A 19934-nucleotide genomic window follows, 5' to 3' on the forward strand; every position below is an offset into this window, starting at 1 on the left:
AACGCATATGTTATTTTGCAGGATCCTGCACTGGATGTTTAGGGGCGGGCATTGGAGTCATGTGATCGGGAGTGAGGGGAACTAGACTGGGAGGAGGCTTCTGACAGCTGCAGACGCTGGTAACCAAGGTAAACATCGGCCTTGGATACCCGATATTTACCTTGGTTACGAGTGTCTGCAGCTGCTAGGAGCAGGGCTGCCTGCACGCGTAACCAACGTAAACATCGGGTAACTAAGAGAAGTGGTTACGCGATATTTACCTTGGTTCCGAGTGTCCGCAGCTCTCAGGTGGGAGAGAGAGGAAGGGGGAAAGACAGAGATAGAGAGGGTGAGGGAGGAGTAGAGAGATAGACAGATCACGCGAGACTGGTTCTGGGCATGCTCAGTACTTTCTGGGCATGCTCAGTACAAAAGCAGGATCCTGTCTATCAGCACGCCAGCGTTCACATGCGTTTGCGTGCGTTATAGTCAGGATCCAGCAATTTGCAGTATTTGGACGGAGCTCAAAAACGCTACAAGTAGCGTTTTTGAAACATGTTAAAAAACTGCAAGTCGCTGGATCCTCACTATAACGCAGGCAAACGCAGGTGAACGGATGTTAACGCGAGTCCATTGCAAATGCATTGAAATGAAAACGCATTTGCACTGGATCCGTACTTCCGCTAAAATAACGTTTTCAACGGATGTTAAAAAGACGTAGTGTGAAACCAGCCTAACGCACGCAAACGCAGGTGAACGCATGTTAACGCGAGTCCATTGCAAATGCATTGAAATGAAAACGCATTTGCACTGGATCCGTTTCTGCGTTAAAAAAACGTTCAGGACGCATGTTAAAAAGACGTAGTGTGAAAGCCGCCTAACCCCCAACCCATCCAAATACCACTACACAGCCACCAGCATGGAGCCTTCTCACCATAAAAAAAAAAAAACCCACAACCCAAACCCTTCCGTTTCCCACTCTGAGGACACTGTCCGCCCCCTGTGCAGGAGGCAATGTCAGTCAGGGCGAAGAATGACGAGACCGGCGCTGCAGAGGAGAAGCGCATCCACAAATGCGAGACGCAGGAGGCAGTGGCACTGGCAGTGCAATAGCGTCGCCTCGCGCCTTGTAAAATCAGACCACGCCCCTAACACGTGGCGGAAGTGACGTCATACCGGGAAGGAGCCCGTACAGTCTGGCATTTACCAATACATGATGGCGCGCTCGGGGAGTCTGCGGACGAGGCGAGCTGGAGCGGCGGGCTTCCTGGCCGTGGTGTCGGTGCTGTGCTGGACACCCGGGCTGTGCGCAGTGGCGCAGGAGGAGGGCGCAGTGACGACGGTCACCTCCAGCAACTGGACGACGGTGCTAGAGGGGCACTGGATGGTGACGTTGTGAGTATCCCGCCGGAGCCCGCACACTGCTGCCCCCGCTCCGCCCTGTATAACGTTCTGTCAGCGGTGGTGTCTGGGGGTCTCAGCAGGCGCGAAGCCTCTTCTGCCCACTGTAAGCGGCTGCTGCTGCTTTTGACAGTCGGCAATATGTAACACCAGGGCCAATCAGATGTCCGCATGGGGACAGGCCCCGCCCCTCCCCTCAGACGTGTTAATCAAAAGAAAACAGGAAGTGCTTTAAAAATCACATGACTGGCTGTAGCTTCTGATTGGTAGAAAGATGTGTGAGAGTAAAGGAGTCAGCTGCTATGGAGGATGTACAGAGAGCTATAGGTGTGCATAGTGCGCACTGTAGATGATGTGTGCTGTAAGGTGCCATAGGTGGGCGCAGTGAGCACTGTAGCTGATGTGTGCTGTGAGTGCCATAGGTGTGCGCGGTAGGTGAGTGCTGTAGCTGATGTGTGCGGTGAGTGCCATAGGTGTGCGCGGTAGGTGAGTGCTGTAGCTGATGTGTGCGGTGAGTGCCATAGGTGTGCGCGGTGAGCGCAGTAGTTGTGCTGCTGTCATCACAGGCTGAGACGCTTCTACTCAGGAAATTTGCATTGGCAATAGCGTCTCTGGAACAAAAGATTTCAGATAAAAATTGCGTTTTTTTTCATAGAAATCCCTGGAATTTGTATGTATAGAAGTCCAGTGGGCGGGGCTACTCAGTGACAGCCTTCATGTGCATGTAGAGATGGCTGTCAGTCAGTAGGACCGCTCACTGGACTCGTACGCTTACAATCAGTGGGGATTTCCAGGAATGAAATCCAAGTTATATTTCCCAGTACCCTACAGATCATTCCCGGCTTCCCCTCTTTGTCCCCTGCTGTCCTCGGAGCTGACTGCAGGTCCTAAGTGTTCAGGACTTGGATGTGAGATGCTCACTCTCATCATGGGTAAAGTTACTATTTGCAATTCACTTGTTAAAAATCCTGTGATCTGAAGAGAGACTTTTAATTTGATGGTTTACCGCTCGTTGGTCTAGGTTACGGTTGCAGTTCAGCAGCGGTGGGTGAGTGTGCCCTGAGCTTACAAGCTGTTTTTAATAGATCTTGTAAGCGCTTTTTTAAGTTTCTGGCACTCACTGCTCGCTCCCAATTCCGCCATTTACAGTGCTGCTGTGCTTCTCATAAGCTACAGAGGCAAGGCTGCGTCATTGTGGGCGCGCAGTTTGGGCCGGCGGTGCGACTCCTCTGACCTGGACCGTCAGTCCAGCAGGAGCTCCCCTGGCAGGTGGGAGGCAGGGGAGCATTGTGCTCCTGAATAAGGTGGGATGATGTCTTCAAGCTGTGGTAGAAATTGTGTGAACGCCGTTCACTGTCATGTACTAACATTTTAGTTTAGAGCAGTTAGGCAGCAAATGTCGTCTGTCACATAAACAGCCTTACAACTTCCTGACGCCTGTAGTGCGATGTCCTATGAATTAGTTGTGGCCCATGGAGGCGTTATCTTGTCCTAGAAGTCGAGGAGCAGCGCCCTGTAGCAGACACTACGCTCGCTGTGACAGGCGCTCAGCCAGATAAAGAGCCCTGGCCTCCCAGATAACAAGTCTACAGAGCGCCATCTCTCAACAACGTTAGCTACTCCCTCAGATGTGTATAAAAAGTACCGAGGCTCAACGCCACCCTCCCTGCCTGTGTGCTAAGGGCTGAAGGAACCTGGAACCTATGAAAACTCTACCTGCAGATATAGGGTTAATCTGTAAGTAAATCGTGTTACAACGCTGCCCGGCCACCTTACTGAAAGTGCAGTTACTGGGAGACAATTAAAGTGGAAAATCCTTTTAAAAGGAATCTGTCACCAGGTTTTTGCCACCTAATCTAGGGCTTTAAACGTAGGGGCAGAGATCCTGATTCCAGCGATGTGTCACTTTCTGGCTGCTTAGTGTAGTTTTGACAAAATCACTGATTAATCAGTAGTAGATTATCATTACAGGACTACGTGGCGTGCTGCAGGTAGTCCAGCATATTCATGAGCTCTGTATAACTGCTAGATCTGCAGCAGAGAAAACATTGATTGTATCAAAATGTCAGTAAACAGCTCAGTAAGGGACACATCGCTGGAATCAGGATCTCTGTCTCTACATTACGCTGCTCTCAGATGGGGGAGCAAAAACCTGGTGACAGATTCCCTTTAAATGGACAACACAGGTACAGTGCCTTGTGAAAGTATTCTGCCCCTTTGAATTTTTCAACCTTTTTCCACATTTCAGACGTCAAACATAAAGAAAAAAATGTTAATGTTCTGGTGAAGAATCAACAACAAGTGGGACACAATTGTGAAGTTGAACAATATTTATTGCTTATTTTAAACTTTTGTTAGAATAAACTGAAAATTGGGGCGTGCAATATTATTCATCCCCTTTTAGGTAATACTTTGCAGCGCCACCTTTTGCTGCGATTACAGCTGCAAGTCACTTGGGGTATGTGTCTATCAGTTTGCACATCGAGAGACTGAAATTCTTGTCCATTCTTCCTTTGCAAATAGCTGGAGCTGAGTGAGGTTGGATGGAGGTGTTTGTGAACAGCAGTTTTCAGCGCTTTCCACAGATTCTCCATAGGATTCAGGTCTGGACTGTGACTTGGCCATTCTAACACCTGGATGCGTTTATTTGTGAACCATTCCATTGTAGATTTTGCTTTATATTTTGGATCATTGTCTTGTTGAAAGACAAATCTCCGTCCCAGTCTCAGGTCTGTTGCAGACTCCAACAGGTTTTCTTCAAGAATGGTCCTGTATTTGGCTCCATCCATCTTCCCATCAATTTTAACCATCTTCACTGTCCCTGCTGAAGCAAAGCAGGCCCAAACCATGATGCTGCCACCACCATGTTTGACAGTGGGGATGGTGTGTTCTTGGTGATGAGTTGTGTTGCTTTTACGCCAAACATATCGCTTGGCATTGTGCCCAAAATGTTCAATTTTGGTTTCATCTGACCAGAGCACCTTCTTCCACATATTTGGTGTGTTTCCCAGGTGGCTTGTGACAAAACTTTAAACATCACTTTTTATGGATATCTTTGAGAAATGGCTTTCTTCTTGCCACTCTTCCATAAAGGCCAGATTTGATTGTTGTCCTATGGACAGACTCTCCCACCTCATCTGTAGATCTCTGCAGTTCATCCAGAGTGATCATGGGCCACTTGGCTGCATCTCTGATCAGTCTTCTCCTTGGTTGAGATGAAAGTTTGGATGGACGGCCGGGTCTTGGTAGATTTGCAGTGGTATGATACTCCTATCATTTTCATATGATCGCTTGCACAGTGCTCCTTGGAATGTTTAAAGTTTTGAAAATCTTTTTGTAACCAAATCCAGCTTTAAACTTCTCCACAACAGTATCACGGACCTGCCTGTTGTGTTCCTTGGTCTTCATGATACTATCTGCGCTTTAAACAGAACACTGAGACTATCACAGAGCAGGTGCATTTATACGGAGACTAGATTACACACAGGTGGATTACATTTATCATCATCAGTCATTTAGGACAACATTGGATCATTCAGAGATCCTCAGTGAACTTCTGGAGTGAGTTTGCTGCACTGAAAGTAAAGGGGCCAAATAATATTGCACGCCCCAATATTCAGTTTATTATTTTTTACAAAAATTTAAAATAAGCAATACATTTCTTCTACTTCACAATTGTATCCCACTTGTTGTTGATTCTTCACCATAAAAGTTACATTTTTATTTTTGTTTGAAGCCTGAAATGTGGGAAAAGGTTGAAAAATTCAAGGGGGCCGAATACTTCTGCAAGGCACTGTATATACGGGCTCCTAGTCTTGTATGGGTGATTTTCTTCCGTGCTGCCAATAAAATAACAGATGTCTGGGATTTATTTTCATTTTTTACAGACACACAATCTATACATTATAGTGGGTAAGTGTTGTCTGTTACATTTACGTGAAAACGCTTCTGAATGAGCCCCAAGAGGCACCGTACAAATCAATACTGCTTGAATGACACGGCCGCACGGACTGTAAATGACAGCTGCGCCCGCCCTCACACTGCTTGTTGGTAAAGGAACCAGAAGACCCCGCACACAGGGTAGGGGGTCATCGCCTCGGTGGTGTGCGTTTTTTCTTGTTTACTTCAGCACAGTATTTACATGGGGCCCTATTCATTGTTGGTTTTGTGTTTTTTATTTCTAGGTGTTTTTGCCTGTTTTTATTTGCACCTTATTCTTAATCTGCTTCTTTTCAAGTCTATTTTATGTTTTTACTTGTTGTGTTTCTTTTCTTTTTATGTTAATCATCGTAGACTTTTTAAAAAGTTACTCCATTTTTGCGCAGATGTACCCCAATACTGCCTGGACTGACTTTATAAATGTCTGATTTTTTTTGAGCAGACAATGTACAACATTTTAGAAAAACATGCATTTTTTTTTACACTAAAAAGTCACAAAACATGTCAAAGTGTAAATTAAAGGGAACCTGTCAGGTGCAATATGCACCCAGTACCACGAGCAGTTCTGGGTGTATATTACTAATCTCTGCCTAACTGTCCCTGTATACACTAGCATAGATAAAGAGATCTTTAGGGTAAGTATTCCTAAGGATCCTTTATGATATGCTAATGAGCACAGGGACCAGTCGCATGGATATTACTTCCCCTGACTAGTCCGCCTTCTTAGCATGTTAGCACACCCACAGGGGCATACTAACATGCTATTCAATGTCCATTGCCTAGTGCTAGTGTCATCATCGGCAGTGACGCACGTAACTGTGTCCTTTGCACCGTCTCAGAATTCCGGGCTTAGGGTCAGTGCACATCACCAGAAGTGACCTGATTTTTGCTCATGCGCACTACACCAGTTTGAAACCGGGACACGTACACCCGACTTCATAGTGCGTGTGACCGGAAGTGTGAGGACTTCTAAGGCTATGTGCCCACGCTGCGGAAAATGCGCGGATTTTGCCGCGGATTTCTCGCGGAAAAGCCGCGGATTTTCCGAAAATCTGCAGCACAGCTACTCCCCAGCCATTTCTATGGCATTTGGGAAATGCTGTGCCCATGCTGCGGATTTTTCCGCAGCGGAAATCGTGCGGATTTCCGTGCGGAAAAATCTGCAGCATGTCAATTATTGTAGCGGATTTCTCCGCAGGGTCCCATATACTTACCTGCCTTGATAGAGACACGAGTCACTTTCTCCGTCCGGTGTAGCGGCAGCAGCGCGGTGGATCCAGCCAGGTACAGGAAGGAAGAGGTGGGCGGAGCTTGCACGAGCTCCGGTCATGTGACAGCCGGAGCTAGTTCAGGCCCGCCCACCTCCAGCACAGTGAAACCAGACGCTGCCTGACAGTGACCCGGCCGCCGGAAAGTGAGGTGCTGCATGACGGAGGTAAGTATAAACTTCCCCGATCACGGCAGCACTTGTTCTGCATTGAGGATGCAGTGCCGAAGCCATGGTACTGTATCCTCAATGCAGAATGCCCGCAGCATATCCACAAGACATTCCGCAGCATGGAAACAGACAAAAGTTGTGGTGCTGTTTCCTGGGAGCTCCTGCGGAATGTCGTGCGGATATATCCGCAGGACACTGTCCCCGTGGGCACATAGCCTAATGATGCGTACTGAGACAAAAATCAGTGGGGGCAGCAGAGATGAGCTTGACCATCCTCTGACGCTGCACATTCATTAACATGTTAGTAAGCCCGCAGGGACGTGCTTACATGCTAATGGGGCCAACTAGCCAAAGGAAGTAATGCCCTTGCGACTAGTCCCCACACTCATTAGCATACCATAAATGATCTTTACAAATACTTTTTCTAAAGATCTCTTTATCTATGTACTATAGGCTGGGACAGTTAGGCAGGGATTAGCAATATACACCCAGAACTGCTCGTGGTTCTGAATGCATATTGCAACTGACAGGTTCACTTTAAAGAGCATTTTGTTTTTTTGCACAAAATTCATTAATCTCTAGTAAGCAAAGTAGAATTTACCTTTAAAAAAAACAAACAAAAAAAATAAAAAATAAATAAAAACTACTGAATAAGAAAAGGAAAGCGACTTAAAAATACTCACATGATGACTTTGACCCCACATCATTCCTTAGATTTTTAGTTATTGTTTTTTCTTTCCTGAAGCAGACTTTTTTTTTTTTTTTTTTTACCTTCTCTGTGATCTCACTTGCAGCCCAAGTTAGCACAATCTTATTCTGTGGCTGACTCATGCACACTGACATTGAGTTTAGCAGGGCAGGTGCTTCTAGATCAGAAGTAGTTGTCTAATCTGGGATCTAATTACGTTATACCATGTTTATGTAGATACGATGCTTTGATCGCCCGTTATTGCATTTTTACTCAGTGTTGTGGCGACCAAAAAAAAGTAATTTTGGCGTTTGGAATTTTTTTTCTCACTAGACCGTGTACTGATCAGATCAACTGATTTTATATTTTGATAGATCAGGCATTTTTGAACTCAGGGATATCAAATGTGTATTTTTTTTTTAAATTGTTTTATTCTCAGTGGGGCAAAGGGGGGGGGTGATTTTGGACTTAGTTTTTTTTATATTTGAATATTTTTTAATACTCCTTTTTTTTTAATTTAAATTTATCTTTCTAGACCTCCTAGGGGACCTTATATCTGCACGCTCTGATCAGGAGAAATGCTGTTCTCCTGTGAGTGTCGGCGCTCTGCCAGCATTCACTGGAAAAATGTCATGGCAGCAACAGGGGTCATCATCTGACCACACACTGCTATGGCAAGCCATTGGCGCCCCGTGATTTCATCAAAGGGCCGCTGATGGTGGCGGGGAACAGCATGATCCCCACCGGAGCACGTTAGGCTAGATTTCACTTACAAAAATGTAGTGGACAAAATGCAGTAAAAACGCGCCAAACGTATGCATTTTTTTATGCGTTTTTGCCTCGAGTGCGTTTTTTTGGGGGGCCAAAAACACTGCATTTTTGTAGTTATGCACTATGTGAACATAACCTTTGATTGCCACGCAAGCCCACATTAAAGGGAACAGACAAGGCCAGGGACATACCAGTACGTCCTTGGTTGTGAAGGGGGTTAAAAGGACTCTTGAGAGGACGTTTTTTGCCATGTAATCTGAAGCCAGCATGCTGTAAGGCCCTGTGCCCACGGGAGAAAATGCCTGTGGATATTGCTGCGGAAAACCTGTGGATTTTCCAGACGAATCTGCAGGTTTACGCAAGTCCAGGCACTCCCCATGTTATCCTATGGGATTTGGGCAGTGCTGTTTCAATGCCGCGGAATTTTCACCTGCGGAAAATGCTGCAGATTTCCAGCAGCCGCAAAGAACTGCATGTCAATTATTCCTGCGGATTATTCCGCGCGATCGCGATACTTGCCTTGATTGAAGACACCGGAGACTCTTCCTTCGGTGTAGAAGAGCGGGACGGAGCCAAGAGTGGGCTGCAAGAGGTGGGCGGGGCCTGCACGAGCTGCGGTCATGTGACAGCCAGAGCTCGTCTAGGCCCCGCCCATCTTCTCCAGGAGTCGGCCGGAAACAAAATTGCTGTGCGATACAGGTAAGTATGAACTCACCGATCACTCCAGCACTTGTTCTACATTGAGGATGCAGTGCCAAAGCCATGGTACTGTATCCTCAATGCAGAATGCCCGCAGCATATCCGCAGGACATTCCGCAGCACATCCGCACCAAAAACGCAGCACAACTCAGACAAAGTTGTGCTGTGTAGTTCTGGAAGCTCCTGCGTAAATATCCAAAGGACACTTTCCCCGTGGGCACATAGTCTGAGGCTAAGACCCCACTTTGCGTTTCCACCTGCGTTTCAGGTGCTTTTTAGGTCCGTTTTGAGAAGCACCTTTTTCATGCCAAAAAGCATGCGTTTTGATTTTCCAGCAAAGTCTATGGAAAATGGGGATTTCTAGTCCGCACTTTGCGTTTCTAAACGCTGCGTTTAATTTGCATATTTTGTGGCAAAAAACATGCGTTCAAAGAAGCAGCATGTCAATTGTTTTTGCCATTTTGGGTGCGTTTTGCTAACATTGAAGTCAATGAGAAATGGCAAAAACCAAGATTCCTTCAAATTCCTGCGTTTTACCTGCTTTTTCAGTGTAGAAAACATGCATTTTGGACATCAAAATAATGATTTTATATGTCCCTTTACACACACTCATAGTCCGACAATTACATTTAAGAAAAATATGCATTTATTGCTATTTTAGCGATAAAATGTATATTACCGCTATAATTTTATGAAATAGATATATTTTCATTATTTTTCCCATATAGATTTGATCCTTTTTTTTTCCTTTTTTTTCATTCTGTTTGACTGTTAAAACTTTATTAAGCAGTGTCTTGATGTTCAAAATGCATCTGTCTAAGCGCAGGTGAAAACGCATGTAAAAAGCGCTGAAAACGCATCTAAAACGCGGTAAATACGCATGCGTTTTCAGCGCTAAAGTTCAGAAAAAGACAACTTTGTCCAAATCAATTAAGCCTAAAACGTGCGTTTAGAACTGCAAGTAGGTGAACGCAAAGTGGGGCCCTAGCCTAAGAGTTAACATGAAGTTTACAGCCAGCCGTTCTGGGGCAGCTGATGGTGACGATGAATGGTGAGATCCCTGCCGGAGCACATTAGATTGCGCTGTCAGAGTTAAAGGGAACATGTCAGGTGTACAGTAATATGCACCAAGACCCACGAGCAGTTCTAGATCCATATTGCTATACCCTGCCTAACCATCCCTGTATACAGGAACATAGATAAAGAGATCTTTAGAAAAAGTATTTCTAAAGATCTTTTATCGTATGCTAATGAGTGCAGGGACTAGTCCCAAGAGCATTGCTTCCCTTGCTAGTGGGCTCCATTAGTATATTAGTACACCCATGTGGGCATGCTAATGAATGCACAGCATCACAGGATGATCTCGCTCATCTCTCCGACGCGTAATTTCGGCTCAGGGATCATGTGCACTATGAAGCCGGGTGTATGCATCCTGGCTTCAAACTGAAGTAGTGTGCATGACCCAATCTTCGGGGGTCATGCGCATTGAGTCGAAATCCAGCGTTGGACGTGATGGCAGCGGAGAGGTGAGTGAGATCATCCTCTGACACTGCGTATTCATTAGCATGATAGCATGCCCACAGGGACATACTAACATGCTAATGGGGGCAATTAGCCAGCTAGTGTGGATGACGTAGGATGCGTCATGCACTGCGGCTTCAGAAGACGGAGGACAAAGGTGGCCGAAAGAGGAGGTGTCGGTACCGGAGAACGGAGACACCCATTTGACCCATCTGCTCTGCACACACCGTTAGGTGAGTATTCTAAAGTGGTTATGGTACTGTGCAAATTTATCACCCATTCTCTACAGCAGATGTCTCATGGTCAAAGCTTGAAATTCTGCTCCATCACAATTTATGGCACTGCTGAAGAAAGTTTTGCACTATGCATCTCTCTCTCAGTCCTATAGACAATGAATTGAGCTACCCTGTTCATATAAGAGCTCCAGGGTCAGATGTTAACCACAAGTGTCAGCACAATGTGATAAACATTATTGGCACTCTTGATTGTTTGATATAAAAAAGCCAATATCTTCAGAAATGAGTGGATACGTACCACTGTATAGCCAGCTTTACACGTTACGATTCTGCATACGATATCGTATGCGATTTGCAACGCCCCCATCGTATGTGCGGCACGTTCAATTTTATTGAATGTGCCGCACAAACTATTAACCCCTGTCACACGTACTTACCCGTCCATACGACCTTGATGTGGGCGTCGAACGTCCACTTCCTGGAGTGGGAGGGACATTCGGCGTCACATCGACGTCACGCGGCAGTCGGCCAATAGAAGCGGAGGGGCTGAGATGAGCGGGACGTAAACATCCCACCCACCTCCTTCCTTCCGCATTGCTGGCTGTGAGCTGCAGGACGCAGGTAAGATCTGTTAATCGTTCCCGGGGTGTCACACAGAGCGATGTGCGCTACCCCGGGTATGATGAACAACCTGACGTTCAATCCATGAGGAATGAACGACGTGCGTGCGATGAACGTTTTACCGTTCATTCGCAATCGCACGGAGCTGTTACACACTACAATGTACCTTACAATGCCGGATGTGCGTCACTTACGACGGGACCCCGCCGACACATCATAAGATATATTGTAGTGTGTAAAGCTCGCTTTAATCATTAGAATATTTCAATAGCATGGCAAAGTTAATTTGCTCTTAATACCTTCCTTAGGCTGCTTTCACACTACGTTTATTTAACATGCGTCCTGAACGTTTTTTTGCTGCAAAAGCGGATCCTGCTTTTACAGCAAAAAACGCATGCAAACGCATGTCTTACTTTGCAGGATCCTGTCACTGGATGTTTAGGGGCGGGCATTGGAGTCATGTGATCGGGAGTGAGGGGAACTAAACGTGCCAGACTGGGAGCCGGCTTCTGACAGCTGCGAGGCTCGTAACCAAGGTAAACATCGGGCTTGGATACCCGATATTTATCTTGGTTACGAGTGTCTGCAGCTGCTAGGAGCAGGGCTGTCTGCACACGTAACCAACGTAAACATCGGGTAACTAAGAGAAGTGGTTACCAGATATTTACCTTGGTTACGAGTGTCCGCAGCTCTCAGGTGGGAGAGAGAGGGAGGGGAGGAAGGGGGAAAGACAGAGATAGAGAGGGGGAGGGAGGAGGAGAGATAGACAGATCACGCGAGACTGGTTCTGGGCATGCTCAGTACTTTCTGGGCATGCTCAGTACAAAAGCAGGATCCTGTTACAACGCAACTCAACGCATTCTGCTAGGCAGGATCCAGCGCTCATTGAAATGCATTGCAGCTCGTGGCGCAATGTGAAGGATCCTGTGAGATGCGTTATTTTGACAAACGTAAAAAACGCTACAAGTAGCGTTTTTGAAACATGTTAAAATAACGCAAAAGTATGGATCCTGTGTCTAACGCACGCAAACGCATGCGAACGCAGGTGGACGCGAGTCCATTGCAAATGCATTGAAGTGAAAACGCATTTGCACTGGATCCGTTTTTCCGCTAAAAAAACGTTATGGACGGATGTTAAATAAACGTAGTGTGAAACCAGCCTTAAAGGGTTATTTCATCTCGTGCAATTATCGCGTTCTCTTTAAATACATATATGGTATATAAATGCGTAGTAGAGGCAGGTTCCATCATCGTTTTTGAGACCGGGGCACTGATGTGTATTGTTTTCAGTGGGGGGATGGAGAGAAGGTCTACTCATTGTGTTAAGCAGTGGGGTCCCCCTTGCCCTGCGCATGTAGAGCCCTGATTAGTCCATTATGTGGCCTATGTTACAAGTAGAAACAATCACTCCTGCATAGCCTGAATTTGTATTTTTTTATAGGGACGCTTTGTCTTCTTCCATCTCACCCAACCCTGGTAGACCGTTGCATTAGCTTGTGTAAGGCAGTCACCATCAATCGGCACTGTAGGGGATGAAGGTCACCATGAATGTAGGCGCTCATACTAGTATTCTTTCTATTTGTTAGTGTAAGGGTATGTGCCAACGATCAGGACTCACTGTGTCCTGGACGCAGCAGGTCCTGACCGGTGGGGCCACAAGTCTCCTCCGCCGGAGAACGCAGGAGACCGCAGCAGCTTGTACCCACGATCAGGGTTCAGTGCGCTGCGGTCTCTTGCTTGTTTTCTCCCTACAGAGGACGCATGTGATTCCGCAGAAAACAATTGACATGCTGCGGTCTGGAAAGACGCTTCGCAGGTCAGTGTTTGATGTGGAAAAACAAGCACAGTGGGCACGGGAGTTCTAGACATACCATCCACTGTGCTTGTAGCCGAAGCATGCTGTATCCAAAATGCTGCGAATGCTGATCGTGGGCACGCAACCTAAGATGTAAGATCAGTTCAGGAATACCTCACTTTTTTATTTCAACATGGAAGGATTGTGATAAGATGTGGCAATGATTTTTTTCATAACTAGGGAGTTCCTAACATTACTCTTTAGTAGACTTTTTACAGACTTTGTACAGATCAACTCACCAGACATGGTCCATCGGCTACGTCAGAAACCTGCAGCTGCTGGATGGATGACTCTCCCTTAGATTAGCCAGTCTGGCCAGAAGTTACAATTGCAGTGTGGCACACATGTGATGTCGAGCCAGGCTGGTTAATCAAAGGAAGAGCTGCTGCTCCCATCCAGCAGCCAGAGGTCACTGACATGGCCGATGGACCGGGTCCTGCAAATCGATTACCACCAATTCTGTTAGTCAGTATTACAAGTTTGATAGATTTATAAGCCTTGGCTAAAAATACTCAATAATGCTTAGAATAGTACTAGCTGTAGTACCCGATGTTTCCTGGGATAGTAACTATCTTTGTCTCTCTCCCAGTCCCTGTCTGTCTGTGTGTCCCTGTCTGTCTGTGTGTCCCTGTCTGTCTGTGTGTCCCTGGCTGTCTGTGTGTCCCTGGCTGTCTGTGTGTCCCTGTCTGTCTGTGTGTCCCTGTCTGTCTGTCTGTGTGTCCCTGTCTGTCTGTCTGTGTGTCCCTGTCTGTCTGTCTGTGTGTCCCTGTCTGTCTGTCTGTGTGTCCCTGTCTGTCTGTCTGTGTGTCCCTGTCTGTCTGTCTGTGTGTCCCTGTCTGTCTGTCTGTGTGTCCCTGTCTGTCTGTCTGTGTGTCCCTGTCTGTCTGTCTGTGTGTCCCTGTCTGTCTGTCTGTGTGTCCCTGTCTGTCTGTCTGTGTGTCCCTGTCTGTCTGTCTGTGTGTCCCTGTCTGTCTGTCTGTGTGTCCCTGTCTGTCTGTCTGTGTGTCCCTGTCTGTCTGTCTGTGTGTCCCTGTCTGTCTGTCTGTGTGTCCCTGTCTGTCTGTCTGTGTGTCCCTGTCTGTCTGTCTGTGTGTCCCTACTGACATCTTATTACCGCACACATAAGCTTGTACTCTGAATGTCTTTCGTTGCCTATAGCAACCAATCACAGCTGCTGTTAATAACCTATAGCTTGTAGCTCCATTGACTTTAATGGAGGCAGGTTTGTTGGAGAGTAACTGTAGAGCGTGGGGGTTAAATTTTCCCATCAAAACATTGTCTATGATGTTCCCTGAGTCACATGGAGTGTCTGTGCAAAATTTTGTGATTTGTAAATGCGATGGTGCGGATTCCTTTAGCATACATACATACATACATACATACATACATACATACACTCATCTTTATATATTAGATGTCTTGTGTTTCTCAATTGTCTTAAACAACAAGTCTAGATGCAGTGCACGAGATCACTGCTGAGTTCACAGTTTGGATTATTTTCTGATTCAGTATTATTGAGCTGTCTATTAATATCAAATTAAAGGGTCAGTCTGGCACCTAAAATGTCTTTTTTAAATATCTATCTTTAGACTAACCACTTTTGTAATTTTCTTTATTACACCATACTCTACACCTCATCCTATGCTGCCATTCCCTAACTTTTTTTTTTTTTTTTTTTTAATTTTACGTGACGTCACCGGAGGCTGGGGCTGCACTCACTCCCCTCATCATCTATCTCCCCTTCTGAAACAGGAAGTCACCAAGGGGCGGCGCTGCACTTACTTTCTTGCATCGGTGCACTCTGAAGACGTCCTGGATCTTGGGTGATTATATGCTGTTGGTGTGGAGTGCAGCGCATCAGTACTCAGCTTCTATCTGCATCTCCACTGTAGCTTCTGTGAAAGACGTCAAGAGACTAACATAAAATCAGTGAGTGACATCAGTGTCACTCACCAGCTTTGGGGCGACGCTGCTGTCACTCACTGCTTCTATCCCTGCCTGACGTCTTCTCTCACAGAATCTATGGGGGTGGTAGATATAGGAGCAGCATGTCGGCACTTCTCTAACCTCTTCCACAACGTCTGTCACCATGGATGCAGGACCGTCTTCAGAGGGGGAGGCGATGCAAGAAGTTAGTATGTAACTGAAGCACCGCGCTCTGTTGATGTCATGTTCCTGTAGGGGAGATAGATGCTGCAGGGTGTGAGTGCAGCCCCAGCCTCCTGTGATGTCACATTTCACTCCTCTCAAACGAAACTTCACAGGGAGTGCAGTAAAGAAAACAACACATCTAGAGATTAGCGGGATAAGGAGAAGTTTTGGGTATTGCGTAATAAAGCAAATGACATAGGTAGTTATGGTGTAAAAATAGATACAGTGGAACCTTGGATTAAGAGTAACTTGGTGTGAGAGCGTTTTCCAAGACAAGCAAAGCTTTTTACAAATGTGTAACTTGGTTTAAGAGCAATGCTTTGCAATAAGAGCAAATGCTCACCGTACACACTTCTGGTTCTGTCCTTTTACCGCGCTCTGACTGCTCTGGAGGTAACTTTCTGTACATATGTACTGTATACAGTATACAATTGTATAGTGCAGTATATACTATATAGCATGTCTATCAATTTGCTTTTGTGGATACAGTACTGTACTTTCTTTCTGCTAACCAGTACAGCACATTGCTTGTCCTGTAATCTAATTGCCTGTGCAGTATTTCTACCCCACATTTGGCTTAGTTTTGCCCTTATTTAGGAGAGAATAGATTTGGGGTGTGTTTTTTGTGTATTGTACTAGAATAAAGATTGTCATATTTATACATCATTTGTTTCTCTCTATAGCACACCAACAATTCTATTGTAAACTAAACTGCATTTAATTTGTTTTGTTTTTACTGTACAGTATTTTGTATTAGTGTACTGTAATATATGAATACAGAACATTATCTTGTATTACTGTAATAAGTTTGTATAAATACAGTAAATATTTTTGGGTTGTGGAACGAATTGGCTGTGTTTCAATTATTTCCTATGGGAAAATTTGTTTTGATATAAGAGTAACTTGGTTTGAGCGCACTCCCGGAACAAATTATGCTCATAATCCAAGGTTCCACTGTATTTAGAAAATACATTTTAGGTGCCGAACCACCCCTTTAAGCTGTGAACATGCAGCAACTGAATCTGACAAAATAATTTCTTCCCTAACTCTTAGGGGTACTTGGCACGCTGCGACATTGCTAGCCGATGGTAGCGATGCCGAGCGCGATAGTCCCCACCCCCGTCGCAGATGCGATATCTTGTGATAGCTGCCGTAGCGAACATTATTGCTACGGTAGCTTCACACGCACATACCTGCCCTGCAACGTCGCTCTGGCCGGCGACCCGCTTCCTTCCTAAGGGGGCGGGTCGTGCGGCGTCACAGCGACGTCACACGACAGACGGCCAATAGAAGCGGAGGGGCGGATATGAGCGGGACTTAAACATCCCGCCCACCTCCTGCCTTCCGCATAGTTGTTGGAGGCAGGTAAACAGAGCTGTGGAGTCGGTAAACCAAACCTTCGACTCAGACTCCTCAATTTCTCTTGCACCGACTCCGACTCCTACATATATTGCTTATAGTTAGGTGAAACAGTTATTGTAATACATGAACATGTGTATGTGAACATCAGACATTTAATTATTTTTATGATACAATAATCAAGATATTTGGATAGAACATAAAATATATTTATTGGAATACAACTTTAGAACACAAACTGTAATAAATTGTAAATATGTAATATATATATATATATTTTACATATTTACAATTTATTACAGTTTTTTGTGTTCTAAAGTTGTATTCCAATAAATTTATTTTATGTTCTATCCAAATATCTTGATTATTGTATCATAAAAATAATTAAATGTCTGATGTTCACATTGTACTACAATACATTTTTCACTTAAATATAAGCATTATACTAAATGTTATTATTTAGTAAAATATTCAGCACATTCTGCATTGCACTCCTGTCCCCAATTTATTATATATTTTAGGAGTCTGAGTCGGTGCATTTTATACCGACTCCGACTCCACCAAAATGAGCTCCGACTCCACGACTCAGACTCCACAGCCCTGCAGGTAAGGAGAAGTTCCTCGCTCCTGCGGCTTCATACACAGCGATGTGTGCTGCTGCAGAAACGAGGAACAACATCGTACCTGTCGCTGCAGTGAAATTATGAAAATGACCGACACTACACAGATCACCGATTTCCGACGCTTTTGCGATCGTTTATCGGCGCATCTAGGCTTTACACGTTGCGACGTCGTTCCGGGCGCCGGATGTGCATCACTTTCGATTTTGACCCCGACGACATCGCAGTAGCGATGTCGCAACGTGCAACATGCTGGGCGACGCTCCGTTGCTTCCGCCCAGCGGGAGGAACGCAGCATGTAACGTTGTTTTGAGCAGCGGAATCCTCTGGATTTCACTGCGCATGCTCCTTTTTTTTTTTTTTTTTTTTTTTTTTTTTATAACAAAGTTTATTTTGGCTCGCGGTGGCCGAGCGTTCAGCTGAGCGCCCGGCCGTCGGCAAGTGACAGTGCTCAGCTGATCACCCAGTGGCCGGCTGCAGGGAGCGATAAGCTGATCACCCGGCGGCCGGCTGCAGGGAGCGATGAGCTGATCATTCACAATAGTCTGCCGCCGGTAAAACTGTATAAAAAAAAAAAAAAATCAAAACGGATTCTGTTTTGCAGCATCCGTTGTGCCACTATATGCAACACATCCGTTGCATCAGTCACACAACGCAATGCAACGGATACCGTTCAACGCAAGTGTGAAACTAGCCTTATACTTGTCCTAACTCCATAAGTGAATAACTAATGTGCCACACAGACATTTATGACCCACTTCTCATGCCTCCTACGCATTACCCGGTTTCCCGCATTTGCGGTTTCCTGATCGAAAAGTGATATAGACCCGTTCCTCGAACACTTGACTGCTGGGGCGTTCGGGAAACTACAATGTAAAGTGATCCCGGCCACATATGGTGATGTCCTTTGCTGCAGCCAACCACAGGCATTAGGGCGTTAGCAGTCAGATGTCCAAATAATGGGATGTCGTTGTTTTGTGTCCGAGGACTTAGGCTATGTGCGCACTAGAAATGTGAATTTTCTCAAGAAAATTTCTTGAGAAACTTCTGGGAGTGAAAGATTTCCGGACCTCCGGAAAAAATCCGCACCAAATCCGCATGCGGAATAGCCGCGAATTTGCCGCGATTTTCCCGCGGGTGGTTCCCTGCGGATTTTGCAGGCTGTACTGCCGAAATCCGCAGGGTAGCTGCGGAAAAGAATTGACATGCTCATTTTCTCAAGAAATTTTCTCGAGAAATTCTTTTCAAGGAAATTTCTTGAAAAAAATCCGCACAGTGCGCACAGCTATTTTTTTTTTCTCATAGAATTTGCTGGGAAATGTCTGCACAAAGATTGCAGACATTTCTCAAGAAATTTCCGCGGCAAATCCGCGGGTAAATCCGCGGGTAAAACGCACTAGTGCGCACAGAGCCTTTGAGCTGCCCCTATTATTGATCTTTTTGTCTTATTACAGAACAAAGGGGGAGGCTCCTGCTGCAGCCAGTTTGGCCATCCTCTTGTTCTTTCGGAATGACGATCTGTCCACCACATGTATGCAGGGGCATGTGACGAGTTATCCTCTTTAGCCTCCTCCTGTACTAGTTTCGTTCATTACCATGAAGGAGATGCTATGTGTCACATACTCATTATTAACACAGTTTACTTTAGCATCAGACGGCCATCCCCTGCAATGCTTCTTATGCTGCACCGCAGTTTTGTCATCCGCGCAGCCTCTTCATGGCGGCCGGCGCTTCCTGTGGTTTGTATTCTGAGCAGCTTCTGCAAACTTCTCACTCATTCTGTCTGAGGAATAAAACAGAATAAGCCGTCCTGTCATTTCAGAACATTTGCTGGGCAGGTTTTTTTTTTGTTGTTTGTGAAGGAAAAAAATTGCCACGGGGACCATCTCTGCACCCTCTCCACCTCATTACGGCTATGGCAGCTGTTTCCTGCAGCAGAAAGCCGTTATTGCTGTTGGTTTTGCTTCATTTGATGAGACTTTTGCAGCGTTGGACAAACTTTAAAGGGAAACAGACTTAAGTTGACTTTATGCATCATTTCTATATTTCTCCAGTTTATCATTTTTTTTGTACTTTATCGTATTGGGAGTAGGAATGTAAATAATGTTAATTGACACCCTGCAGCCCTACTGGGAATTTCAAGCTCGACACGTTGCGGTGAGACGGTCAGTGGTGTGTAGGTCGCTGGTTACGTTTAAGGGGCACTTCCACTTCACTTTCATCTATCGCCTAATTGTGCGTCAGAGCTATATGGAACAGTAGCCAGGCATTTGCGGCCAGATTCCCATCAGTCTCACATTGATCACCTATAGAGTAGATCTAAGATCAATATTGACCCCAACAACCAGCATAGTGCTTGTTATGGCCACTAAAGTGGTGTGCGCCGCCCGCGGCTGGCAACCTGATATACGGAGGAGACCGATTATAGACAGCTTTTTAAATCAAATGGATATGGTGGAGAATTGGGAGCCAATGGAGGGATTTGTAGAGGGGAAAAGTGGAGTGGTATTGAGTAAGGCGGATCAGCCGGGCAGCAGAGTTAAGGATGGACTGGAGAGGTGCGAGGGTGTTAGCAGGGAGGCCACAGAGGAGGATGTTGCAGTAAACAAAGCAGGAAATCATGAGGGCATGCAGTAGCTTTTTCGTATATTGAGAA

The 19934-nt window shown here is 45.6% G+C and overlaps 1 protein-coding gene across 1 annotated transcript in view; it reads left to right on the forward strand.

Annotated features, from left to right (window-relative positions):
• Positions 1–1125: 1125 nt before the first annotated feature.
• The window catches only part of TMX4 (thioredoxin related transmembrane protein 4), a 129473-nt gene continuing 110664 nt past the window's right edge, over positions 1126–19934 (forward strand). The window contains exon 1 of the mRNA XM_075338076.1: positions 1126–1374. Coding sequence (XP_075194191.1) covers positions 1193–1374 — 182 coding nt within the window. The 5' untranslated portion in view covers positions 1126–1192. The remainder of the gene's footprint in view (positions 1375–19934) is intronic.

The sequence above is a fragment of the Anomaloglossus baeobatrachus genome, chromosome 3 (genome assembly GCF_048569485.1).
Source record: "Anomaloglossus baeobatrachus isolate aAnoBae1 chromosome 3, aAnoBae1.hap1, whole genome shotgun sequence".
NCBI classification, from domain to species: domain Eukaryota; kingdom Metazoa; phylum Chordata; class Amphibia; order Anura; family Aromobatidae; genus Anomaloglossus; species Anomaloglossus baeobatrachus.